The sequence below is a fragment of the Tachysurus vachellii genome, chromosome 11 (assembly GCF_030014155.1).
Source record: "Tachysurus vachellii isolate PV-2020 chromosome 11, HZAU_Pvac_v1, whole genome shotgun sequence".
NCBI lineage: Eukaryota > Metazoa > Chordata > Actinopteri > Siluriformes > Bagridae > Tachysurus > Tachysurus vachellii.
Genome location: NC_083470.1, coordinates 9,180,001 through 9,204,102, shown reverse-complemented (window position 1 = coordinate 9,204,102; position 24,102 = coordinate 9,180,001). Strand labels below are relative to the sequence as shown.

The following is a 24,102-nucleotide window of genomic DNA, read 5'->3' as shown; positions in this document are numbered from 1 at the left end:
TATTTTTTCCTCTTGTCATCCCCAACTCCAGTGAAAGAGCACAGAAGGTCCCTCAGCCAAAGAATCTCAATAGTTCTAATATACTACCAGTGTAACAGCATAAGCACAGTAGCTGTATAACACAATGTAAAAACACAGTATAACATGACTTAAGCTAAATAACTATTTAGGTCTTGAGGGGCACAACTAGGCCATATGTTAAGGCAAGTTTCACTTTATATCCACTCCATAACCTCTCTGAAACCTACTGTGGTCCAGTGCCTCAGTCCCCCTTCTCTCTCCCTCTTTCTCTCTCATACACACACACACAAACCTGTATAAATCATGGTCTGCATCTTGACATTTGTTTCTTTTCAACTGCCAACTCTCTTACTCCTCTCAACGGGTGGGTTCACGCTAGCCATGGTGTTTTTGAGTGTGTGTGTGTGTGTGTGTATGTGTATGTGTGTGAGAGTGAAAGAGGATGGCAGCAGGGCAATTTAATCTGTGATAACTGAGTTTAACTGCTGCTAATGAAGCAGGGAAACATTCTGCACTAGTTACAGATTACAAATTTCTCTAGAGTCTCTCTTTACGTCAGTTGCTGATTAATTGTGTGCATATGTTGTGTGTGCAAAATCTTTTGACCCAGTGCTTACGATCAGGGGTTTTATCACTCAATTGCAACCCTAACTCTAACCCAGTAATGTCATTATATAGCCAATCATTTAAGTGCAGCTACATGTAAACTTAAATGTTAACTCTTTCTTTGCTACTCCATGTATAGTCTCATATAATCTCAGACACTCATATATACTGTACACCCATATATACACTTTTCCTGTTACATATGCACAAATTGGCAGTCTGATTCACTGTACTTCAAATTCTTGCTGGGAAACAATTTTTTAAAATTGTGATGCTATATTTTGATATAGTTACTGGTTCATGGATTCTTGTCTTATTCGAAACTATAATTATTACATTTTTGTAATGAAACATCACAGATTCTCTAGCAAACCTAAAGGTCTGGTTTTTCGAAAGTAGCCCATGTATAAAATCCTGAACATTGTGTTTCCTGTAAATGCATCAATTAAAAAAAACAAACAACAAAAACATGTTAACTGCTTTATTTTCTTTTGACATGCCGTCTATAAAATACACTCCCCAAACTAAATACAGCACTCACCACACTTCCCTTCCCCCAGCACTCAAAACAGATACAGTATGTACAAACTTTGTGCCAAGATCAGGTGGAAAAAAGCATCCAGATGTAGGCCACGTTAGCGTGCAACAGTTCTGTAACCCCAGACACAATCAGGACACACACAAACACTGGTTCATTTGCTTTAATGGTACATAACCTCCCATTGATACAAATCTTGCTCAGGCTCTGATCTGAGTGTGTGCTCTTGGGGGTATTCATTTATCCCATTTTAGTGAACTAATGTCATTATAGTTCTACTTCTCACTACATTTACACCTCCTGCTCTTCTCCAGCTGGATATCCATAAATTATTATTCCATAGTGTATTGTTTACATTTAATTAAAAAATGATCTTGCACTTCGTTGTGCTAAAATTATTTTTTTTACTTGTCTTAAAATGTTAAGAAGAATGGCATAATGCAGTCACATCCATATGTATGTATATATGGATTAAATCATGCTTAAGTTGGTGCTTAAAATCCATGAACTCTGTAAACCCATGAGAAGCAGATGAAATGCATTCCCCTACTCAGAGTGTAAGACTGAGAGATGGAGAAGCCAGAATTAGTCACCCTTAGTATCTGGGTTGCATCAGATGAATGCAGAAATCCATGCAGCTGATGCTCCTGCTGGTGCAAATGTTCTATCCACATGCAATATTTATGTGAACTCTGTCGCCAGTTTCCCATTGGCAAACAAATTTGTAAATTTAAACCTGCATACTCAGAATGTGTATCATTAAATTTGTTGTCATATTGTACTGGAGCTGATAAACAGTCTGGTGATAAAACCTTTATTATTTATTACAACCATTATCTCTCATATTCAAGTGGCTTGGGTTCACGTGTCCCATTTGAGTGAAATGTCACTTTGAATCGATGCATTTGAAGAAGAATTAAAGTTCTTCTTATGATCTGCATGATCATCCTGCCCTGTGTGATCATCCTCACTGTATGAAAATCATGTGTTATGGCTTTCACAGTTGCCAGATCTCAACTCAGCTGAACACCTATGGATCAATATATTAGACAGCACTCTATCACCACAAAAACATTTGAGGGAAAATCTTTTAGATGAATAATGTCCATCCCTCCAGAAGAGTTCCAAAGACTTGTGGATTTAATGACAATGTGAAACAAAGCTGTGCTGGAGGAACATATGCTGGCCTAACACACTAAGCTTAAGATGCTTAGGCTCCTTTAATGTGTCACCTGTTTTATTTTATGTAACACAACTGGTATTCAAATAGGAGTAAGAGCAGCAGCATCAGTGTCAGACTGTAAAATGTAAAATAAAAAACTGAAAATATAGAGAAACAAGTGGATAATTGATATTTATCCAACTACACCAAGTGTTTAATAAACCATGCCCTCTTCTCTAAACTGCAAAAAACAGTATACGCAAAATCCGCTGCTGTTTGTGGCAATGTATATTATGAAAATGCTCTATGCAAATAAAATGTTATTAAATTTAATATATCCTAGTCATAGAGTGCAATTTTTTTTTATTTATTAGCAAATATATTTAAATATATTGACTTTCCAGTCATATGGGTTATTAAAAAAACCTACAGTATATCAACTACTACACTGTACTATACTAAACACTGTATACTAGATCATATTGGACAAGCTATTATTATTATATAAGTAATCCAAGTGACTACATTTTCTATTACAGCAAAATCATTACAAATAATAAGCCTGCATCAAAAATGAACACAGAGAAAGTTTATTATCAATTAACAACTGATTGGATTTGATCTTGAGCTATTATTAGCGTACATTCCATCTATCCACTTATTCCAGAGAACACAGCTGTACTGTCTCTGTATATGTAAAGAACGATTTCTCGTAAGAAAAGGTGAGTCATATTGGTGGTATGAATAATATCAGAGTTCATGAGACACAACATACTATAGACCCCTCTTAATCACTCTTTTATTCAGACACACACACACACACACACACACTCACACACACACCCATATGCACTCACTTATATCCATAAGTCAGATTATAGTGTGTTATAAAGCAGCACTACTTTTCACACACTTCCATATGTCATGCAGAATGTGTTACTCACACAACCTCTCATTTGCACTTTAGAATTCATCACTCAGAAACATTCTGTATGCTTATTAAACTCAAAGAGAGAAGTTATGGTGAATTATGGTGGGTAAGTAGCTCAGAGAGGGCTGATAATGGCCAATGGATCATAGCTTTATAAACACAAGTTCTCCTCCATTCTCCATGTCCAGCTCTTGTGTGAATATTTTTAAAGCTTTAGTTTAGCTTTAGTGCAGTAACTTTGGAAGTCAGAGAATTCTCATAACAGTTTCCTAAAAGTTTGATATTAAACTTTGCTTTCTGGATTGGACAATGTCCCAAAAGCTGATACAATTACTGGTCATTTCAGGCACTTAAAACAACAGAGAAACCAAAGTGTATAAATTCTGCTTTGAACATCTACCTACATCTCCAACACATTAATTCATATTTCTTTTATCTCGTTTCAACGCAACATATATGTATTATACATGATAGACAACTCTCATATTTATTTTCACTAGAAAGCAGGATATGGGGATCAAATATACTTTAATTGGTGTATGTCCAGGTGAAGGATTATTTCACACACTGCTACATCCACAAAAGTTGTAATATGAGCTGATTTTGAACTGAGTTTGTGTAGTGTCCGCTGAATAATACGAGTACAGCCTGATAACAGTCAGGAGTGACTTCCTGTAATTCTCCATGCTACATCATGATTTGTATGTTTTGACAAGTACACTATAAAGAGGATACAAGACACTGTTTAAGATAGTCAACAGATGGTCATTATGTCCAGTATTGAAGAGTTGACAAATGACAGATCTTGGCTTCTTGATGAGTTTATTAAGTCTATTGACCATAACCTTTTCTCTTAAGCACTACATGAAAGTACTCTAACTGACTTGGACTATCAGGGCTCTTCAGAGTCAGTAATTATGAGTTGGAATTTAACCTTGACCTGCCATTAAGGGTCTGGGTCATTCGAGAGAGAGAGAGAGAGAGAGAGAGAGAGAGAGAGAGAGAGAGAGAGAGAGAGAGAGAGAGAGAGAGAGAGATTGACTTTATCTTGGCACTTCCTTCATGTGGAGTGGATGTCACTGACATGTCACCTTAAACCATCTACAGATTTTTTCCCCAGGAGTCCACTTAAAATAATCCTTTCAGGCTTTAGTGCACACACACACATGCACATGCTTGTGAGAAGACAGATAGTACTTGCTTCTCTTGTCCTGCTTCCCTAAACACCATCAGCAAAAATAAACGCCAGAGGGTGTTGTGATGTTTTTACCGTCAAACAAAGCTGACCTTCTGTCCTTATGCCACCCCCTATTCAGCCTCGTCTCAACTCCCCCGACCCCTCTCATCCCTCCCCACCTGCATGCAATGATCTGAAGATAGTATATCTTTAGAGGCTTTGCCAGGTACTTTACTGCAATGTCTACTGATGCTGGTCTCATGATTAAAGAGGAATCCTGCCTAACCCCGACCCCACCCGCCACCCCCCACACACAGACAAGGATTTTAACATAATAAAGTTCCATGTGCTGAGGGGAAAAATGTGAAAACCTGCTTACTTGAACCTCAGTTGTAATGGACAGTCAGTAGACCCTTAATATATGTGAATACAGAACATGAATTCACAACTACAGCTCTTACAGTAACAGGAATGTTCTTTCACTTTCTGAGATTTTATGGTTTCTATATGCCATAATGATCAATTCTTCTCTCTGTTAAAGTGGTCACATCACTGAATAAAAAAATGATAGAAATTAGGAAACTAATTTACAAATAATGTTTTGGGTTTCTTCAGGGTTCTCTGGTTTTCTCTCACTACAGTAGGTGGAATTATAATTCTAAATTATAGAGGGGTAAATAAATGTGCACGGTGTCTTAAAATTCATATGTGTCCGATACAAGGCGTTGTGCCGAGTGATATTCTCTGTATCCACTGCTGCCCTGTCAATCATAAAGCTCTTAATGTAAATAATTATTTAAATGTACAACGATGTTCTAAAAAAAATTTACATTTTACCAAATTCATCAATTGCTTTAGACTATGATAAGTAAGCTGTAAGTAAAGATGGTTTCTTCTTCTTTTTTTGAATGAGTAGGTAAAGTACATGTGCCACAACTATTGTTAATAATATGATAATATATAGCTCATTTGGGACGGATTTGGAAAAAAAAAAAATGGCTTGAAATAAGCAGTAGTGTTATTTTTTCATTATATGATACTGAGCGCTATTATTGCTGGGTAGTATAGCACTATTAGTGGCGTCTGAGATGGCGTTAAAGATTTAATGGCAATATTAATATAACAAGGACATATATAATCAGGACAATTGATTGTTACAATGGCAATAAATTAAAGTGTTATGAAGTGAATGGTGCAGATGATCCGAGAAACCATCTCATCATCTCTGATTAGTTTTCAAGATGATTAATAATTGTAGACCAATTCTGCATGGTATTTGTTTGTGACCATAAATGAAATACAATCAAAAATGTATAAGGGCATATGTATCTTAGAATTATTTTTATGTAGTTTTATTTCATATGGTTGCTATTATAAAAGTGAAATCTGTGTTTTTTCTCAGCAAGACAGATAAGGATCGCATCTACATGGGTGTACATCTGTGTGTGAGTGTGTTTGTGTATGTGGTAGGCCTTTGGAGAGGATAATACCCTTATATTTTAGACCACATCAAAGAAAGAGGCCTCACAATTGTCACATCCCATCAGCAGCCTCGTCCACGTGAGGGGGGACCCAGACTTGCCATCCTGCTGTAGATCAAAGACGGCTAATGTTACCAGCGTTCAGTTCGTGGGAACGGACCATACCTTTACACACACACACACACACACACACACACACACACACACACACACACACACACACACACACCCACACACACATACATACACGCTGCATGTCATCTCCATGTTCAAACATACCTTATTTGCCCATCCACCTTTAGAGTCCATACAAGACTATCATATTTTTAGAAGTGTGTATGGACATTATAGGGCTATTTTAGTGGCGTATTTTCTTTAACCATAATTTGGGCTCATGAGGAATGAACGGTGCAGAAGGCGGACTCACTTAAACATTGCTTCAATCTGACATTCTCTCCATTGCTTGAAGCTCTTAACATCATTTGTGACCTTATAAAACTTAAACTCAGTTAAAAGCCCAGCTTTTAGTGGGGCATTAAACTGAGAATTTTCCCCCTGACCTCCTCCTCATTCTTTGCTTTTTACTAATGCAAATGCAATAAAAAAACATCCGACACTCTCTTAGACCCAATAAAAAAGCCTTTAGACATGGACTTGTGCTACTGACAATGAGATTAATGGTGGACAGACAAGCATCTACATCCAAATGACTGCCATGAGTGTGCCTCCTCTGCATATACTCACATTTTATTGTGCCTCTATGAGGTTGGGCTTCTTTTACTACCATAGTTTGTTTGGTTTACTTTCTTATTGTACCATAAAAGAGAGAATTAAAAAAACATATTGATATAAGAGGCCCTGTTCTCCTCCTGTTGCACTGTGAAGTAGTGGGATGACGGGATGATGCACGAGTTCACACACACATTTGTTCCAGTTTTTTTCTGTCCTGTGGCTCTGTGTGTCCAGAGGTAATCTCCGTGGGAGCAGCTGCAGCTTCAGATACCAACAGCTTGAGAGGCGACAAAAGGCTGCACATCATTGCGAATCTCTGTCTCTCTTTTTCCTCATTTCTCTCTCTCACTGTCAGTCAAAGACCATGACTAAAGTATTCACAAAACCAGAATTGGTTCTCACTAAGTGATTGTTAGTGATTGTTAGCTGGGTTGAGTCACAGTTGTGCACGCTCACCTCTGGATGGCCAGTTAGAGAGCGGCAAAACATGTCAAGCATATGTTTATCGTCACATCATTAGTGCACTTCACTTTGGACTACAAGTATAAGATCATACAACATATAACTTTTGTGTCAAGCATAAGACACAGCCTGGGTCAGTTACCATTTAATTACAGCCCTAGACATGATAAAAACCCTGGATGAGAGAAAAACACAGTAAAAATAAATTTATTTAATGGTACATATTTGGTATAGTACTTTCACAAATTTCTTGTTTAAGGTCTCTCGTAGAAACAATGAAGTGTTTCCACATGGCTGACATTTTATATTGTTAATCTGCTACTCAAACCCCAAAGTGGAAACACACAAAGTTTTTAACCACTTTCTTATTATTACCATTTAAATGAATCGTCAGTGATTAGAATGTTAGATTTGACTTGCTGACATGTGATGTACAGATAAATAAATATAATAAATACTATTAATAATAATACATAATCATAAATAAATATGAGTGCAAAGAAATGTTAAAGATACAGAGCTCCAGTGCAAAATTCATGAAGGTTGGTGAATCTGTAACACAATACAATATGTACAATACAAATACAGTAAACACTAACTAAATAGCACAAAAACCACAGCATCTGGATTAACTAAACAGAAATCTGAATCGAACGCTCTTGTAAATGATCAAAAATATAGCAGCATAAAGTGTAACAGCATATAGAATATAAAATGAACTCACCAGTCAAGACTGTCTTTCCAGATGTCATGTGTTATCTACATATACAGTACATATACCTAGATGACACATGACATCTGGAAAGACAGCCCTTACTAGTAGGTCTATTATATATTATTGTACAATGCCATTTTTAGTGATTTGTGGTACGGTGCATGACTACGAACAATCTGGAACCAATATTTCTTCAGCAAATACTGGGGTTCCTTTCAGTATGGATTCTGTCTGATTTCAATATATGTCCAATCTGCAGCAAGGCTGATGTCACTGTGGAGTCTCATTTCAGCCTGGATTCTGTCCATTCTCTCTTGATTGATGGTGTTACTTGATAGAACCATCACACTGATTCAGCTTAGCCTCCTTCTAATGCTCTTTACTCAGAAATCACCGCTCTTTCTTCATCTCACACCAAACCCAGGAGATATCACTCTCTCCCTCTGATGTCACGTGTTGATGTCCACTGGGCCCCCAAATCGCAGCGTGTTGGGTTAAGAAATATGTGAAAATTCTTTTATGTTCCAATACACACACATACACACACACACAAACCACTGTGAAACAGTGTTCACCAGGTCAGTTTTGGAGGAACACATAGGCTTTTTGAGCTGCTGCTGGCAGTCAGCGGAGAATGAATAGACACAGATGAGTTTTCACAGCATATTACACAATCATGAACAACAGGGAGAGGTGTTCTCTCTTCTCCCAGTGCATGTCTTTCACTGTTTCTCTTTTCTCCAGAAATATTAGTTCCAGGACCTTAAAGTTGAGGACTAATCCCTTACCACGTCTCTTAATTTCAAAATATTCAGCTTCTCTCCTTATCCATCTACTTGAAAAACTTTCTTCTAGTCTTTTTCTGAACCAAAGACGTCCATTTGTCAAGACATAACTCTCCTTTCCTACAGATTAAGCTTTTGAATCAGTAACATACACATACCTTGTTCCATAACATATATGAGGAGCTGGTTATTTATTTATACATTTGCTTGTTTGTTTGTTTAATGATGGAGAGATTATTTTACTACTCAAATCTATAATTAATGTACTGTTTATCTGATGCAAAATGTTTTGATGTTTTCAATGAATATACAGTATATGATTTTATCTATTGTGCTTTTGGATTGTACACAAATCCATCCATCTCTCCATCCATTCATCCATTCATTCATCCATCCATTCATCCATCGATCCATCCATCTATCCATCCAAGTCAGCCTATGATGCACGTCTTTGGACTGGGGGAGGAAATTACCAAGAGTACCAAGAGTAATCCACTGAGACACCTGCTCTAGGTGGGAATCAAACCACCAGCCCTGGAGGTCACTCAAATTCATATAAATAACTTATATAAGTCTTCTGCAGGAGGTCAATTATTTCAGGTTTCTTAGAAAAATATGAGCCTTGCATTAAGTGACAATAAAATTACAATTAAATTCTGCAAGGAAAACCAGCATTACAAATGGTCTTACAGATATTTAAACTGATCTAGAGCGACCCCTCCTGGTTGGTCACTGTAAATTAAATAATACTGCTCTGCGTGTAGGAAATTAGATAATATTTAATATCATATTAAAATATATAAATTCTATAGCACCCTCTGTAGCACATTGTTTAGCACCTTAAGCTGACATGTCGGTTTATTCTTAATAACCATGTGTGTAAAACACATTAAAAATTAGAAACCATGTTAACAGAAACATATAACTCCTATTAATCCTATTAATAACATTCACATCCTTATATTGACATCAGTCATGATTGAAAAATGTGAATGAACAATGCACTAACTGATCTGGAAGTTTTTCAACCGGAAGCTGGTTAAATTGCTTAATAATAATAATAATAATAATAATAATAATAATAATAATAATAATAATAATAGGACTAAATTTACGTTATACTTCTTTCACTATGTGGTTGTATTCTGTGCTCCTGTTTCTTCATGTCTGATAATGGCTATTCTTAACATTTTGACATATTATTCTTTTTTCTATCTCTGTGAAAGATCAGTATTTTCTGGTTAAGGTTTAGAGATGTTTTCTGGATCCCACTGAATTTTGACTGCTCACAACTCTTCAATCTTTAATTAGATTTAATATTGAATGTATTTTTTTTTATTTATGTTTGTGTTAATGTTGTAATACATAAACATATAAATAAATGAATATATAAATGAACAAATAAATTAACCAGAGTTTTGATAATAAAGACAACTACTAATTAAGACGCGGCTGCTATAATATATAGGTCATGTTATAAAAGGTTTTCAATATAGAAAATGTAATTAAATTAATAGTTATTCATTTAAATAGTTAACTATTATTCTGTATTATATTGGTACATTATTCCTTCACATCGTAACCTTTGTTTAAACCGAAAAGAATGATAGTGGCTCGAATCATAACAATAAATTTGTCAGTTTTAAAGCACTAATACTTCAGACTTTAGACAAAGAATAATAATTCGTCCAAAGAAAGGAATATAAAACTGGGGCATGTAGAATAAAGGCTGAGTCAAAATTACAGCCGGAAATATTTTCAGATCTTTTTTTAATACTTCTTATCTTTTTACCAATCAGACTGGAGAATTATGCTATGCAAAACATGCTATTAAGAAATGCAATTAGCTCGTTTGTAGCTAAATCTTGTTCAGATGTTTATTGTGTTGAAAGATATGTATTTTGTTTATAAACCTTGCTCACTTTTGCCTTTCTTTCACTCGCTTCAGAGTACGGAACCTTCCAGCGAAGTATTTAAAATAATTTTATATATTCGCTCCATCATTTTAGTTTCATTTTGACAGACGACTCGCTGACAGTAATGAGCTCCTCTGCCTCTCTGGCCGCTCTGGACCAATCAGAATCTTCTGACCTATTATGGTAATGGCCGTGACAGGCTGCTACCCAGGATGCATTGCGTTTTGAGGCTGGTCTGCTAGAGCTAAGATGACCGACTTTGAGGAACCGCTCTCCGACGAGGAGAAGGTAAAGGCTTTTTCTTTTGTTTAACATATTTCTAAAGGCATAGAAAGTGATATTCGACATCTTCTGCAGGTGCTAAATCGATATTTAACAATTCCTTTTAATTATGTTTATGTTTGGAAAGAAATCTAATCGCGTTTAGCCGGCTAGCTCTTTAGTTAGCTTACTTAGCTTACACAGGAAGCTACACAGTAGCTGCCCGTCTAGGGAATGCCCAGCCTAGTGGTAAACAGTTCTTGTTTTGCTAACGAAGCAGTTACTCGTCTTTATTTAGAAATCGATTTTATATGGCAGCTGTTTTGGCTTATCTATCTGCCAGTGGATGTGGCTAAATATATTTTTGTTTGTGCACCGAGTTCCGGAAACGTTGCTTTGATTGAGCGCTTCTGAGCTGAAGTTGTTAGCCGGGCGTTAGCTTGCTTAACTTGTCAAAATGACTAACTGTACAGGAAGTAGCGTAGAGTCTAACTAGCTAGCTGCCATAAATAGCCCTGTCTATTCTCACTCCACTGCAGGGTTTGATTTCGCTGAGAACCTAGTTACAAACATGGAGTGCGTGTCTTTAATTTACATCCCGTGTAACATCCAGTGACGGAGGATTATTGAAGACTTACCCCCACCCCAAACTACCCAGCTAACGCGTTTACGTTGTAAATTTACTTCTACTTGGACAATTTGTGAGTTAGCTGCCAGCTTGTACAAACAATAGTACATCTTGTTTGTCATGGCGTCCGACGACTTGTATGCAGTCAATAGCAGGATGTGTTTCTAGGAAGTAAGAAACACAAAGCTTAAGCGCATAGTCTTGTGTTACAGGTTTCCTGATTATAGATTTCCTTAAAAAGAAAAAGTGAAGCTTTTGGATGTAGTGATGAGATCAGTATCACAGTTCTGTCAAAATTCCCTGCCACTGTATATAGTCCTTAAAAAAAACCCTCAAGTTTTATCTTATTGGATTAACTTTCTTATATGTAAGTCGCTTTAGATAAGTGTCTGGGGGAAAAAAAATATAAAAAAAAAAAAAATGAGCACATGGCTTTAAGTGAAAATTAATATACACATGTTGATGAAATATATTTTGGTAATATTGTTAATGTTTATTGAGATCTAACTCTAGATCCTTAGGGACAAAACCCTTAAATCCTTGAAATGATCCATTCTCCTTTATAAATCATTTTAGAGAAACGTGTATCAGATGAATAAATATAAACATAGATATAATAAGAATTTAATTTAACATCACTATAATTATTGTTGTTGTTAAGATATAGTGTGAGCTTATGGGTAAAGCTGATTATAATATTGTAAATATAATGTTGAAAACACAGACTTGCCAGGGCAACAGTTTGGGGCATGAACTGTTAAGCTGTGTACTTGTCTTGTTTTTTAATAAATTGGTATTTTTGCTAATGTTAAATATACAACATGTACATGTTAGAAATGTTTTTAATATTTGCCCGTCACCAAACAAGGCCTCATTGCCAGAATGTTTGGTGTATTGTGTCCTTATCTCCAATGAGGCATATTTGCTTCATGAGTCACTAGATTTGGATATGTTGTGTAGAGAAACCTGTTTTTACACCAATTTATTTACTGCTTCACCCTTCGTTCCTTCATATTAACATAAGATCAGTATGGGGTTAATCAGCTTGACTGTTGTCTGTTTTGTGTTCCAGTTAGACTGTCAATCCTTGTTGCTGCATTTGTAGATTAAAGAGAGGAACTGCTACTGTACCTTTGTAGTTCTCACGTTATATAGTTGGACAGAAATCTGTTCAGTTTCCTGGTCTGTACTGTGAGCAAAGTAGACCGAAAAGGTGGTAATTTGAATATAAAATGCTTTTAGGCTGTTTGTCTGTGTCAACATATCACTGATTTTAGACGACGTGGCTGCCTGTTTCAGAAACCCCAAATTTACATATCCCTCTTCCCCTTAATATATTACACACATTTATAGCAAGCAAATACTTGTAATATTTTTAAAATATGTATGAAAGTTTGCAAAACTGTTTTATGAAATTGTTAACAGAAGGCAAAGATGATGCAAGCAATGGCAAGCAAATCATTTATCAAGTAACTGCATATAAATAAATGACTCCACCTTGTTTACTTATAAAGAAATATAAGTATATAAAAAAGATCAGATAGGATGCTAAAGAAGGGAAGTTCTGAATCCAAGTGGCTTTTTCCTTTATGATTGTTTTGAATGCACAGTTGTAATTTAACCATTTCCTCTTTGTCCAATTCACTGGTCTGAGAGACTGCACACTATTGCACTCACTTCCTCACGTGTCTGAATGTACATTTTTAATGAACTGTCTGGTAGAGAGCATCTAAACACTAAGGTTTAGTCCACACTGTCATGGGTACTTTTTAAGTAGCAGTTTTTCTGTTTTGAGAACATAAGCATAAAATACTTTTCTGCATGCCCTAGCATCATTAGTGTACTACACAGAGAAAAAGCAAGAAATTAAAATATCCAACACAAAAAAAAAAACAGTGCTGCTGTAGTTTCCACCATTAAGGTATTCTGGACATCCCAAATAAAAAATATTCCTTATTGATACCACAATGCAAAATTGGCAGATTTATCCACACTGTCTACTGTGGAGGGTGGAGTCACAAAACTGCTTAAAAAAGGCATATCAGTGTTCGTGTGGACTAGTTTGGTTTGTGCAAAGTTTCAGGAAGTACATAATGTTTTTTCTTCTTCTCAGTGAGCTCTCAGCACATTCTATTTATTAACTCCACACACCCTTGGGACATGGACAGTGAGCCTGTAGAGTAACTGTTCTAGGGGAATCAGTAATATTAGAACATTTGAATTCAGTATTTTAAATATTATCTCTGCTTTTTTTTTTCAGGTCCGCATAGCAGCAAACTTTGTTACCCATGCTCCACCTGGCGAGTTCAACGAAGTGTTCAATGGTAAGTTTCCCACTAAGGGTACCAGAGGGCTCCACTTGAGTATCCTTCAGAAATCTCCATTCAGAATGTTCCAATTAGCTTTGATATATTTGCATTTTGGATATAAATGTTTACTGATTATTATTAATTAAGAATTTTTTTTACTTTTTCTATATAGATGTGCGGCTTTTACTCAACAATGACAACCTCCTCAGGGAGGGGGCAGCTCAGTAAGCGTTTTGGTTCACTTCTGTTATTCCGCTTTAGCCCTTGCAGTATTGTCTTATCAAATTTTTCCCTCTCTCCTTTTCTTGCAGTGCCTTTGCCCAGTATAACATGGATCAATTTACCCCTGTGAAACTGGAAAATTCGGAGGAGTCGGTAAGAGTAGTTCATAATGTACTTATCAGATACACAACAGCATATAAAGGCACCTTTTTATATTTGGTAAAGAAAATTATTATAGGATTCAGTGGCTGAATTTGGATATGTATATAATTTACACAAATTACTAGAGAACCTACTTCGACATGTTTGACATGCCTAGCTATGTTAGCCCAGAATGTCAGATTTACGGGAATAATACTAAATAACAATTAACAGCATGGCAGAGTTCACCATTACTGTCTGGCCCCTCTGTTGCTTTATACAGTTTGCCATACCCCTATAACCCACCCTTCATCAGAGCAAACTTGGGAACACTTACTGTCACAGTTCTGGGCTGAGGATAGTCTACATACTAAAATATCTGGCTAGCAGTTACAGAAGTCCCTTATTCAGAAATGGACAGCAATGATGGGTTAGAAATGACTAGCCCTAGATTTAGTCTCTTACACCTACAGGGTAGATAAAAAAAATGTTTCTACTTGGATAATCAGTGACCATTATTACCATGCTAAAATTTTCACTTACATATTTTGCCGTGTTTTAACCAGCAGTGTCGTATGTTGCTAAATTTTAAACATATGTTCATGTATACATGCATTACTCACAAGGTAGGCAATTGTACATAGCAGTAGTGTTGTTTTTGGAGAATGTATACCAGCGCCATGCAAACTACCAGGTCTGTATCACTGTTGTGCTGAAAATAGTCAACCTTCCAAGTAAATAGTCAGTGGTGGTCACTTTCCATTGATTTATGTGGTGACATCTAGTGCTATTCACAGGTCGAGTTTCTGTCAGAAGTTCTTTTCCCCTATATGGTAGATGTACCTGACAAAATGGTCAATGTGTATACTAGATTAAGTATACTCTTGTCTCCCTGTTAAATACTGATGTGTGTGTGTAGAACAGTTTCAGTAATGATTAAAATAGGGATGTATTTATTTCACTTCACCTCAGACGTATGCCTCAGGACACTTCCTTCATTTAGGAATATTCCATCTTCAGTCTGTCTAGAAGCAGGTCATATGACACCATGAGATTGAGCGCTGTGACTTTTTTCATTTGCACGGGATTTCCTTCATTAGACTGACTTGGATTATTTCATTCATTTTTTTACCAGAAACTTTAGTCTGCCTCTGTGGGTCATTTTTCTATTTCATCATCTAACAGTTTTTAACTAGTTATGTTTTGTTTGAGAGAAATTACTTTAATGTATTAATTGATAAAATGATCTTGTTTGTTGAGAGAAGTGCTCATTTGTCTGTCACTAGTTCTTTTAGCCACTATCTTATTCAACAGTGTTGAAGTTATTTTCCATGAAACTTTAATCAGTTAGTCTATTGTGTGGGACATTGTGTTGTGCTATTATGTGGTATTAAAACTTGCATTGCAGGTTTTATGGTAATGGTCAAGTGCAGGCCTTTATAGACTGACTTCCTCTTATGGTTTATGATGGAGTCCATAAAACAGCAGTATTTGTAGATGGTTCATTACTCGTTTTCTCCTTTCCCTGATGCATAGGTTCTGATTACGGAGCATGGGGATTTGGGTCAGGGACGCTTCTTTGACCCACGGAGCCGCAAGTCCTTCCGTTTTGATCACCTGCGTAAGGAGGCCAGTGATCCGCAACCTTACCAGGGTGAGACCTCCCTGCACTCCTGGAGGGACGCCTGCGATGCTGCACTTAGTGCGTACGTCAAGGAGCATTACCCTACCGGAGTGTGCACGGTACATGCTTTTTTGTCCTGTTTCTTTTGTTGATTTTCTCAAGGATGTTTTTTAACAGCATTAAATTCTGCAAAAAATGGATTTTGTTTGCAGAAATGGTCTTTATTTTACTTGGTATCCTTTTAAAACCCTATGTTTTAAACAGGTATATGGAAAAACAGTGGACGGTCAGAAGACCATTATTGCCTGCATCGAGGGACATCAGTTTCAACCTAAAAACTTCTGGTACGAAAGTGCTATTCTTATATAATTGGCTATTTGGCATTGTTTACAAGTCTGTATTTTGTTTATTGCAGGAATTTGGTTATTATTAGTTAATATTTAGTTTCTGTTTCTAATTTAGATCATATCATGGACAAAAGAGCAAGAACAATTCTATTCTATTGCAGACTTTTGATTTCTATGACTGTTGTCTGTCTGTGGGGTGTGTCTCTCTGTCTTGTGCATACAAACAGGAATGGGCGCTGCAGATCAGAATGGAAGTTCACCATCAACCAGCCTTCCTCTCAGGTGGTGGGGGTGCTGAAAATCCAGGTGAGAATTCTATACAGGTGACTCTTCTGTGAAGTAAGGAGAACTTTTTAAAAATTGTCCCTCCAACCAGTATAAGACATCTGAATTTACTTGTTTTAGAGCATGACTTAATCTTAAAGCAGTTCTCATTTCTCTTGGCATGATTTTATTTATTTGGCATGTAAATGAATCTGTGTTTTTGTTAACTTTCCTGAAACGAACTTTAGGATTGTTATTGTACTAATTTGTCGCTGATCATTGTGTTGTGAAGGTTCATTATTATGAGGATGGCAACGTGCAGTTGGTTAGTCATAAAGAGGTGGAAGAGTCCATCATAGTCACTGTGAGTAAACACACATACCCTGTACACTTCAAGTACGATTTTCATCAGTTTTTCTGCTGTCCGATCCATAGTTGGGTATGTATGGTATGAGGCAGATTTTTGTCTTTTCCTCATTTCCAGGATGAAGAGACGACTGCCAAGGAATTTGTAAAAATCATTGAAAATGCAGAGAATGATTACCAGGTAAAGGCTTTCATTGACATTTTATTGTATAAAGAACCATCAGATTTGCCAGTGATGACCTCAAATAAGTGACATTTTAAATTTTACAATAGACGGCCATCAGCGAGAACTACCAGACAATGTCGGACACAACCTTCAAAGCTCTGCGCAGGCAGCTCCCCGTCACCCGCACCAAGATCGACTGGAACAAGATTCTCAGCTACAAGATCGGCAAAGAGATGCAGAATGCCTAGAGCGTGCCTGGTTCCAGCTCTCTTCCTCTCTCTCGACACAGAACCGGTCAAAAAGAAAACCACATGCTGTTCGCTAATCAGAGGGAGATCCCCCATCCCTGGAAAATTAAAAAAACAAAAAACAACCAAAAAAAAAACAAATAAGTCAAGGAACTTGCTCTATCGATGTTACTAAGAGGATGTGATTCCATTCAATTTCGGGTTTGTTAAAGGACTCAGCTAATGAAGGAGGGTCGGACATGAGTTTAGAGGGAGTCTGGATCTAAATTACTGGCAAATCCGATGCCATTATTTCATTTATGTGAATTCATCTGACCCGTCTATCCAAAATTCTTTTGAAAGGGTGTACAGTGTAGTGTTTTTTTTTTTTTGGTTTTTTTTTTTGGTGTCGTGAGCTGCAATGGTTTGGAATGTTTGTGAGTATGGTTTAATTGTCCTAAAGAGAAGCAGAGAACTGCTGTCTGTCTCGCTCAGTAACTACTGACTGCAGTACAACACTTAGAACAAACCTCCTCTTCTTTCAGTGTCAGCGTGTGTAAGGAGGGAAGGCTTGTGTCTGAGTGTTGGAATCGGTCTTTGTCTTAATGCCTCACTCTTAGTACCTCCCTTCTGTAACTTAAACCCTCCCAGAAAAAGAAGACATTTAAAATATGTTATGGATTCCTGAATTAAAAAAAGAAAAGAAATCAGTAGTCCTCTTACCCATGGCAGAGAAATCACGGTTAATCCTGAGTTACATATTTATACATACAGATGTTATATTTTACTAAACAGTCCTTAACACCCATGCTAGCATTCTTTTGTTGTAGGCATCCTGTGTGCTTTGGGGTGTCCAGAATTGAGTCTTACATTGCAAACAGCAAATCGGATTTGTTCTATGCACTCTACTGTACTGGAGCGGAAGGGGGCATCATCAGTGTTGCTGTCGCATGTTCATGTCATGGTACTGTTCAGTGCTTCACCACTGTAAAATTCACCCTGATCACGGAAGCATTGTCATACTGTATAATATCACTCTCACGTCACCTCTTTGTCTCTCTCTGTCCTGTAACAAAGCTCTTATGCTGATTTTAGCAAAGTCTATGCTACTCACAGGTAATAAAGAATTGGCACCAAGCTGATGACTGAAACTGTCTGGAATGTTTTTCCTCTTACATGAGTTTGCTTATAGCTCCTTGACTCAGAGGAGACTGGCTTTAAGTGCACTTATTCAGTGTATTAACCTAGACTTTATTGTACCACTTAGACTCTAGTACCTATACTGTGTAAACTATGGTAATTCTCAGAGGTAAGTCTCCAAACTTGTGTAACAAAGATTTCCAGCACCCACGACCAAGGTAATTATTTTGTGCCTTTCCCTTTATGTGCATTAAGAGTCTTAATAAAAACTCTTAGCTTCAGTTTACTCCAGAATGGCACTCTTTAGCAGACTAAAATAATTTTAAATACAGGGCAGGTATCATTACCAACTCATTGCGCTTATTCCTAAAATGTCCTGGAAATGGTTGGTTTAAGTTTTAGTGTAAATGCAGGCATTTTCTGATTTCTTTTAAAGCTACAGTATAGGATTTTATGCTACTAAAACGTCTGAGCTCGGGATTAACAATTCCTTTAATTCCCAAGAGTGACTCATCCTGTCTTGTACTTAGTGTTCTTAGGGTGGTCACTGGACCCACTGAGGCCCGCACCACTATAAAAAGGATACTAAAGATGAATAAATAGGAAAAATACATGACACATTATATAAGTTGACCTCCAAAAGGTTTTATTTTTCCCATGTGTTATTAAATGTTTTGCAGTGCAGAGCAATTGTTAAGTAAAATGCAAATCCATCATCTTCAATATGAACAGGTTCATTACAAAGAATCACAAAAAAGTTACAGTAGTACAAGCACAGTTTTGTGCTGGACAAAAAAATTACAGTAAAGGCTTTGTGAGGTATCAGACAAGAAGGAAACATGAACAAGATGTTAAAGAAAACTAAGTACTGCCCACGGGTTAGACTTCAGACAGGAGTTAGTGTTTCAAACCTCAATTTGCATCCAATCTAAATGTTATTTGACAACAAAAGTGAACAGCTTAAATAGGCTGACGATTTGCAAGAGTTTTAAAGCCTCCTTATATGTTAGACAGACCTAGAGAGTGTTTAGAGTTTAAAATCAACCGTTTCTTTAATCCGTTTCTGCATTTATTTCTCTGATCAGTAACTTTCATTCTATTTCTAGTATCTTAGACTACATAGGTACATACAATTCTTTATGAAGTTGTGAATATAATGTGAATCACATTGTGTACATAAAATTCCTGTTGCATGTTTTTTTTTTTACATGAGCGCACACAGAAAGAAAGCATGCAGGAAATTCCCCTTTATTTCTTCATGATTTTACAGATGATTCTTGATAATGTTTCAAATCACATGCTAGATTTTACCTACACTGAGCATTTATATATCGAGCTATTTAGATGGAATATTTCTTGACCACTCTTTACAGATTAAAGTGTAAAAATGCAAGTATTACTTTACATATTGCTGGACACAAGTGGAAAAAGTGTAACGTTAAATGGCATAAGAGCTTTTTTCATCACTGACACTAGAGTTCGATGTTTCCTCATTTCTCTGTTCCAACACACCGAACTCCTCTAATTATATAATGACCCGTTTTAATGTTAGTTTAGTGTCTGTTTTTGTGCTTAGAGCAGAAACAGAAGCGTCTCTGCAGACTCTTCTCTGTTTGCTGCTCATGAGAACATGATTTTTAAACTTTTCTCACTGTGATACATTTCCATTACACGGACTAAAACTAGTCTAACAAAGATGACCCTTTAGTCTGAATGAAATCACCTTGTTGCCTTAAACAGTCAAAAAAAAACCTTCTAGTCCTTCAATACATTTAATTTTATTCCACTTACTCTATTACTTTAAAATGTTGTTTACTTTAATCTCGCATATGAGGTTTCAATGTTCAAAAAAAGCAGCATATATAAAAGTTGGAAAATTCTTAAGATTAACATTATTGCTGTTTTCACTCATGGACATCTTGTAAAATTGAATCCTGTTGGTACATATAAGACTAGTGAGTCAATAAAAAAACCCAATGCATTTTCCAATTGCTCTGACAGTTTAAAATGAAGGTATAAGCTTTTATCTTATAAATTTCAGTCAGTTTTGAGTCTGGTTAGTTTTACTGGGAAATTTGTGCTTGTATCTTATGCTCGTTTTTGGTTTAACCATCGTTCCAGCTCAGCTTTAGGCACGAAAGAAGTTTGAGAACATAGTGACAGGCAACCATCCAGGTGAGATAGTCAATGTAGTTGCTAAAGGTTTGATTCAGGAGTTTTCTGGAAGCCTTATTATGTTCACTAGATTGGGCCTTTTTTTTTGCATTTGTGGAATTGACAGTTTATTCATTCATTCATTCATTCATCTTCTACCGCTTTTCCGAACTACCTCGGGTCACGGGGAGCCTGTGCCTCAGGCATCTCAGGCGTCATCGGCCATCAAGGCAGGATACACCCTGGACGGAGTGCCAACCCATCACAGGACACACACACACTCATTCACTCACGCAATCACTCACTACGGACAATTTTCCAGAGATGCCAATCAACCTACCATGCATGTCTTTGGACCGGGGGGAGGAAACCGGAGCACCCGGAGGAAACCCCCGAGGCACGGGGAGAACATGAAAACTCCACACACACAAGGCGGAGGCGGGAATCGAACCTGGAGGTGTGAGGCGAACGTGCTAACCACTAAGCCACCGTGCCCCCCATTGACAGTTTATTACAGTGAAATTGTTTTTAGTGAGATATAAAGATAGCAGAGGATAAAGATCAAGTGGATAGATATGTAACTAGATGTGTAGTGTGTTTCTGCTGATTTTAATACAGTGCTTGTCTTTTAGTGTCCTGACAAACATTTTTGTACTTTATGCTTTATTCTATCTAGCTCGATTACTACCCTTAGTCCCAGAGATGCACACAGCCTTGTGAAACACCCTTATCTTTGCTCTGAGATTATTGCAGTGTTTTATACCATTATTTTCTCTTTAAGTAAAATTTCTATTTTATCTAGCTAGCTAACATTAGGTTATTAGTTCGTGTAGCTCTTGTGCAGTTTACGACCGTGCTGGAGACACACCAGTACACCGTGACAAACTGGTGAGCAGATTGGATCAGGACTGCGAATGTAATGTTAGTTTTATTCTCATTTTTCTATTGAAAACTACATCTTTGGGGTCATGAACACTTAGGACACGTCTCAAACCGTACTCTGCTGTAGTAAATGGTATGTCGACACACCATTTGAGTCCTTAACTATCTTGAATGAAATTAAAATCTTCTTAAACATGTAGTTTACACCAAAAAACACATCTTCCTGACTGTGAGAACAGTTAACATTTCCATATACAGTGAAATCAGGTGGGTTTAATTTATCCAAAGTGCAATTTGTTCTACTACTCGGAAATAGTTTTCATATTTCATATATATATCATTTATATTGATTCATAAGACTAATGTGTTTTTTTAATCATGTTTATTGATTGCTCACCTGAGAATGCATCATTAATTATTGCTGTTTCATTTAATGTCAATTATTTTTTAAATTTTTTATTTTATTTTTGTTTAGCATTTCTTCCTTTTTCCACTTATATGCATGTATGAAAGGGTGATGACAGGGATAAATAAAATATCTCAATATACAAGATGATAATATAATAATGTATTAACTAAAAAAAGGAAGTTTAAATAAATGTTGTCTTGCTTGTGCAGTGTCCATAGTAGAAGTAAGAGCCAATGTCCTCTGCTCTGCTACTCAATCACAAAGCTCTCATTTTTTATGTGTGGATTTGGTGAGTAAAGGATGCGTGAGTGCAAGTATGAGTGCTTTGAATGTTTAGAGTGCTCTGTAATCTGTTAGAAAGGGGATAATCGTGGAGCTACGACAAGCTGCGTTTGGATTTGGCCCTTTAATTTAAGCTATTTGTGGACTGGCCTGTACTTAGCTGGATTTGGTTTAGTTTGGTGAGATCCACTGTTTCAACACTGAAAAGAAAAAATCGTTTTTTGTTTATTTAGTTTATCTGCAGGTTTAGTACGTGTAGAGTCGTTTTCTCTGTTATCGCTGCCTTTTTTTTTTTTGCTTACAACTGCTTCAATTGACAATCGTGATTTCCAGAACATCAGTTTTCTATCACGCCTAGTGTTAAATTTAAAAGGACTTTGAGAAGAAGTGGTGAAGCCTCGTCTGTTGTTAGTGGTTAGCTGGATTTGGACATGAGCAGGTCGAGCTCTTTAGCGCCCTCCTGCGTGCTGCTGATGCCGCAGCTATTTGAGAGCTCGGAGAAGTGAGAAGAGCGAGGTGAAGATGCAGACACGGGTGAGCTTGGATTCTGGTTCATGCCAGGTTTCTTCTGGGTTACAGGAGATGCAAAGCTTCTCTCCCCCCGAGGGATTATGGGTGAGCGGATGCCAGGTGACAGAGGGCATGACCCTTTGCTGGTGGGTGAGGATGCTGTTGCAAGTGTACGGTAATCTGTGCCAAACGGGGAGCTGTTAGGAGCAGGTGTTTTAGCTGTTGCTTGTTGGCTAGTGAAGCGTGACAGCACCTGAGTGACAGTGTTGCGAGCCATCTGCTTGGCAGAGGCGTTCTCGGATAGAGGGGGTACTGGTGTGGAGGTTGGTGAAAGCTCACGAGGTGACAGGGGCATCGCTGCACCTTGATCAGCCTGCTGAAATTTGTGTCTGGCAGCATGGAAACGCTGGTTCACGCTTGACTGGTAGGAAGAAGGGTATGTAGGGCTGCAGCTTCCCAACGAAGCCAGGCGCTTGGCCAGAACGGGGGAAGAGCATGGTGAGGACGAGAGTGATGAGCAGGCCGTGCTGCTGGGAGAGAGAGACTGGAGGGCATGCACAGGTGAGCTCAGAGCTCCTCCATTTTCCACTCCTCCATTTTCTGTGCTTTTCTCTTCTGAAGACTCGCTCTCTTTACGCAGTTGATGCCCGTTAAGTCTCAGCCGTTGAGCTTTTTCAGTGATGATCGCTTTTCCATCTGGCTCAGTCTGGCAGGATGCAGAATTAGACACTATTTTAGGCTGCTTTTCAGCTGCTTTCTTTTCCTCCTCTGCTTTCACCCTCCATCTTTTCTCCTTGTCCTTCACATCCTCCAGCTCATTCCTGAGGCACTCGATCAGCTCCTGCAGCTCTCTGTTGTAGCTTTCCTCCTTGCGCAGCTTCGCTCTGATCTGCTCGCGCTCCGTGTCAAACTCCGCCAGCTGGTGCTCGATTCTGGCCTCCGTTTGCAGTACACGAGTTTTCTCCAGCTCCAGCTCTCCTTGTAGATTTTGCGTAGCTCTGTGTTCTTGCTCCAGCTGCCTGCACAGCTGGGCAACACGCTCGCTCTCTTCCTGGGCTTGGGCACTGGCACGCTGGCATTCCTTAGCCAGGTTAGAAGAGAGCTGCTGCTGTTGTGCCTGATTCTCCTCCACCTGGGCAGAAAGAGAGTGACATTCACGCTCCAGCCGCTCAGCTCGGGCTCTCTCCAGCTCCAACTGCACAGAGACAAGAAAGAACAGTAATCAGCAGTATTAATAAGTCACCTGACCAAAGGGCATTTTCTCGCCTCTTCTCTGCAATTTTTGTTGCTATATCAAATGCTCTTGACCCTGTCTGCCTACTGAAGTGTGGGAAATGTTCTCCTTGACCCTAGGGCCATCTTTCTGATTTCTTTAAAAAACTGATACATATTTAATAACAATACACTGCTTTTTCTACCAATTAAAGACAACCTAGTACATCACCTAGTCTTTACTCTTCTTCTCTTGTAGTCTATCTGCCTCAAGGTTTCATGTGTTGAGATGCTTTTTGCTCAGTATGGGTAATGAGTGGTTAGGTGAGTTAGGTGAGTTACTAATGAATCTCCAATGAATCTCCAATGCATTATGTCCACGTACGTCGCGTTTAGAGCGTTTTGTTCTGTGACCTGAACAATGTTCTGTAT

General features: G+C 37.7%; 2 protein-coding genes across 2 annotated transcripts in view; one reads left to right on the top strand and one right to left on the bottom strand.

Annotated features, from left to right (window-relative positions):
- The first annotated feature begins 10,684 nt into the window (after positions 1-10,684).
- capza1b (capping actin protein of muscle Z-line subunit alpha 1b) lies at positions 10,685-18,218 on the top strand. Its single transcript, XM_060881071.1, has 10 exons — positions 10,685-10,814; positions 13,676-13,739; positions 13,897-13,948; positions 14,036-14,099; positions 15,624-15,830; positions 15,976-16,055; positions 16,286-16,364; positions 16,615-16,686; positions 16,807-16,869; positions 16,962-18,218. Exons 1-10 carry the CDS (start codon positions 10,776-10,778, stop codon positions 17,100-17,102), a joined length of 861 nt encoding a protein of 286 aa, XP_060737054.1. The 5' UTR covers positions 10,685-10,775; the 3' UTR covers positions 17,103-18,218.
- A 623-nt stretch (positions 18,219-18,841) lies between these two features.
- The window catches only part of cttnbp2nlb (CTTNBP2 N-terminal like b), a 30,096-nt gene continuing 24,835 nt past the window's right edge, over positions 18,842-24,102 (bottom strand). Inside the window, exon 5 of the mRNA XM_060881286.1 lies at positions 18,842-23,653. Within this exon, the coding sequence (XP_060737269.1) occupies positions 22,364-23,653 (1,290 nt within the window). The 3' untranslated portion in view covers positions 18,842-22,363. The remainder of the gene's footprint in view (positions 23,654-24,102) is intronic.